Source organism: Rosa rugosa, chromosome 3, assembly GCF_958449725.1.
Source record: "Rosa rugosa chromosome 3, drRosRugo1.1, whole genome shotgun sequence".
Taxonomy (NCBI): Eukaryota; Viridiplantae; Streptophyta; class Magnoliopsida; order Rosales; family Rosaceae; genus Rosa; species Rosa rugosa.
The window spans coordinates 14,902,247-14,906,622 of record NC_084822.1 but is presented as its reverse complement, the minus strand read 5'-3'; the positions used below and the strand labels follow the sequence as shown (position 1 = coordinate 14,906,622).

At 41.1% G+C, this 4,376-nt stretch overlaps 1 protein-coding gene across 1 annotated transcript; it reads right to left on the bottom strand.

Moving 5' to 3' along the window:
- Window positions 1-213: 213 nt before the first annotated feature.
- Window positions 214-1,841, bottom strand: LOC133735378 (aldehyde oxidase GLOX-like). The gene has a single exon (XM_062162790.1). The coding sequence runs from the start codon at window positions 1,726-1,728 to the stop codon at window positions 214-216; it is 1,515 nt and encodes a 504-aa protein (XP_062018774.1). The 5' UTR covers window positions 1,729-1,841.
- Window positions 1,842-4,376: the final 2,535 nt, after the last annotated feature.

Here is a 4,376-nt window from a genome sequence, read left to right as displayed (position 1 = left end):
CCTGCTGACTTTATTCAGTTTAATTTATTCAATTTCACGTGATGTATATAATTTTCATGATACAATAAATTACAACTTTTCAGCATTATAACCATTTGGCATAATACGATATTGACCACTCATCATATCCCGTTTACAGTAAATTACAACTTGTAAATACTGTAATAATAATTGATGTAAAAGATGAAGAAAGCAACTGTACCTATACCCATATTACTGAATTTTGACCCAAATGCCCGCACTTGGAATCTGCTGATGAACCACATATACAAGATAATATCCTGACGGAGCAAGATTACCGGAAGCCGGCGTCGTAACCTGAACTTGAAACTTCAAGTTCCCCAGTGCATTAACCTTCTCGGAAGCAAGAACCACTAGCCTATGGTTCATCGAGAACGAATGGGTAGTAAATGAAGGTAACACCATCGTAACGGACACCGAGTCTAGTGCTATTTTCCCCGTTATCGAAAATCGAATGGCTAGCTTCTTTCCATAACCAACCTTAACTTGTGACCGAGGTGATAAGATGGTCGGGCGTATACTTGCGAATTGCGAGTCCAAGTAATTAGGAGAGAATGCTTCTAAGGCAAGCTCGGTTGGGAAAAGCACGTTTGAGAACTCGTAACGATTATGAGGGTTACTACCTCCAACAAGTACCCTTCCATCACGTAGCAGTACTGCAGTGGAGTGGTACATCCGTGGTATGGTACTAGCGTTTTGTTGCTCGAACCGTGACCCGACCGCATTATTGGGCTTGTAAACAACCGGGTTGAGTACTGGGTTCCGCCCGATCTCCCACCCTGCGGTACCTAGTCCGGCACCGTTGATAATTAAAACGTCACCGTTGGGAAGTAACGTCATGTCACCCATGACTCTAGCTAGAGGCATGTCTTCCACAAGCCACTGCGGGTTCGGGTCGGTTATTTTGATCCGAGCGCATGTCTTCAATGCTTCCACAAAAGTCCCCTTTTGGGCATTAACGTAAGAGCCTTTGGGAGCTCCACCGCAGACTAAAACCTCAGCTGCCACAGTCTGACCTTTTGAACTCTTGAGAGGTAACAACACCGCTGAACCGGTGCTCGGATACGACCTCGGGTCTCCACCGGGTATTGTTGGGTACGTCTTCAAGATTTTACCGGCAACATAATCGAACAATATAGCTCTATTGTTGGCGAAGATGAAGAGGTTGCCGTCAACGTTGAGAAAAACAAAGGGGTAGAGATTGTTCTCTATGGCTTTGCCGTCACTTGTCTCAGCAAGAAAAGGCAAACTGAGAGCGTTCATTGAGCCTTCACTTTTGGGGTAAAACTCGTAGTTGAACTGCCGCGTTCCGCCGATGATTATCTGCCGTCCATCTGGCAGAATATGATTGCTGGCGTACCATCTCCGGTTGACTAACCCGAACTCGATCTCTTTCCAGTCACAAGTAGGACACGGATCAAAAACCCTAACCCTTCTATCTCCGTCGTTGAAACCTCCCGTCTGGACCAGACTTCCTTTGGGGTTTACTGATCCCGAGGAGCACCAAGTGTCCGAGTACACGAACAGGGGACGGATATTGTTAGACGCCACGTCGTACTCGGCCGAGTGAGCCGTGCAGTCAACTTTAAGCGCCGTGTCGTTGGGGTTGTTGCGGCAGACGCCGTTGGGGAGGGAGAGGTTGGATTTTCCGAAGTCGGTGCGGTCGAACATGACGACGCGGTCGTTGTGAAGGAGCTGCATGTGCATGGCGGAAATGCCGACGCTTTTCAGAAGCAGCTCCCATTTGCCGCCGGCGGCGTGGGTCAGGGAGAAGAGAAAAGTGGATATGAAGAGGAATGAAACAATGAGATGGGGTAGAGTTGGGCACTTCTTCATATTCATTTGGTTCTCGACTTGGCTTGTTCGTGTTTTGGTCTCAGAATAATTGGTCTATCTGTAAATCGCTTGCTGCTGTGATTTGTGGTAAGTGAGTGTGAGATTGTCGCCGTTATATAGTAGTAAGCTTTGATTTGTTGTTTTGTTTTGGTTTGAAAATTAATAAAATGATTCTGTTCTGGGTTTGTAAATGCAAATCGAATTTCTCAGTAGGAATGCTACGTATCTAGCCAGGAAATTTCTCAGTAGGCTAGCCTTAGCGGCTTCATATTCTTACTTTTTGATGGAATTCATTTCGTTCTTTTGTGGAAGGTAAATATGGAAATGGTCATTACTTTTGATTCTTGAACGAGTGCATTCATAATAACTCGTTTTCCGGCAACGGTCAAAGAAATCGAAACAGCACCTAGTGCTAGCTAGCATTTATAATATTTTCTTTAATGGTACGCGTCTGGATATTACTTGATCCTCATCTTTGGTTTCTTTTGGGTAGAAATAACTTTCTATAAATTATTGCAATTAATCTTTATCGTATTTTTGAGTGTTATAGCTTTGAAGTCAGAGCATAAGTTCACTGTGTAAATTATAAGGCCAATGGTCAGTGACGGGTTCAAAAATTTTGTCCAGATAGAGGAAGACTTAAGCTAATTAAGGAGTTTGTTTATATGGGGAATAAAGCATGAGTGCATGACTGTAAAAATCCTAAGCGATATGAATAGTAAATATAGAATTTGAATAACTCATTAGTTCTGTTTATTTTCTTCCCTTGTTAAACGACCAAATTATTAACTTTTCTTCTTTGTTTTTAATAACTCGTTAGTTCTGTTTACTAACAATTTTAAATGACCCAATAATTTTGTTGACTTTTTTCTTAAATGACACTTCCAAGCAACCTCGTTTTGGGCAGATTAATTTTGAAAGAAGTTGGAATGTTCTGCATTCGGCGACAACTCCTTCTTCTTCCTTCTTTCTGCCCTTTTTGGAGTATATATTTAGGAAAAATCTCACAAACAGTACCTGACCTATCGGCCACTAATAACTTTCGTACCTCAAGTTCAAAAAATATCAGATTGGTACCCGAACTTCTGACCCCGACCCAATATCAGTACCTGGGAACAGTAAAATCGTTAACGGAGTTAATTTTTGAAGGGTAAATCTGTCATTTCACTGTTCATCATCTCCGAAACTCTCCCCTCTCTCTACAATACCAGATTTCTTCTTCATACCTCCTCACCACTATCAACCAACCTTTCACTTCTTCAATAGCCACCGTCTCATCCACCACCAACTCCTCTCACCTCTCACCTCTCCTTTGGTCGATTTGGGTTTGTGTGTGTGAGGTATGAAGAAGATAATGAAAAATCTGGGTTTGCAGAGAGAGGGGAGAGTTTTGGAGATGATGAACAGTGAAATGACAGATTTACCCTTCAAAAATTAACTCCGTTAACGATTTTACTGTTCCCAGATACTGATATTGGGTCGGGGTCAGAAGTTCAGGTACCAATCTGATATTTTTTGAACTTGAGGTACAAAAGTTATTAGTGGCTTGAAGTTCAGGTACTGTTTGTGAGTTTTTCCCATATATTTATGCAATTACCCGGGCACAAGTTTATACAACCATGGAATCTAAAATTTAGCTGCCCAATCTCACCACCCCCCGGCAATGATGACTTATCTAATACTCTTGACTTCGAAATTTCAATAGTCCAAAACGGTATAAAAGTTTTGGTTTTTATTGAGTTATATACCCCAATGATAGAAAGGTTGTCCTTTTAAATACGTGAAGAACCTTGGTAGAGAGTCATCGAGAGCTATTTGGATCGAATTTACCAAAGAGGGATCGATAATACGTGGACCTCAGCGAGTTGATATTGATAATTAACGTTGAATAGAAAAGTAAAACATATGAGGGGAAGACAAAAATTTTACCCCTTGAAAAATTGAAGAGACTTTTGTGTGCGTACGTTATTAACGATTGCATTTTGGAGAAATTATTATGTGGTTCTGGACGTGGCCGGCACTGTCATGTGGTGGTCCAAGTCAATAACATCACTCGAATTTCGTGAGGATCATGCAGTGGGTGAAAAAAATAAATTAATTAATTAAATTAAGAGACCAATCAGAAACAAACACAAATTGTATGGGCCAATAACATCAACCCGGACCACCACATGTACCATAATCCGGAACCACTTAATAATTCCCCTGCATTTTGTTAGGTAATCGTGGACTATTCTTGTGCCTTAATTGATTTCGATCGTGCAATTTTTTATGGTATAATATGAACTTTCAGTTGGACCAGAAATATTCTCCTTCTCTATTGCTCTTTCTTATATTGGATGTGTTTTGCATGTCCAGTTGATTTGAGAATGCATAAGTCTAATATTAACTAACTAATTTAATGGTTAGGTCACACCAATTGTTTGTCGGCAGTTCCTTGATGAATTAAGATTCCCAACCTCCCTTCAAAAACGAGGATGCACTTAATTTACAACATCTTATAATCTAGCAATGTACGT

Excerpts from the sequence above, each read along its gene's own strand:
- LOC133735378 (XM_062162790.1), bottom strand. The coding sequence starts at position 1,728 with ATGCACATGCAGCTCCTTCACAACGACCGCGTCGTCATGTTCGACCGC.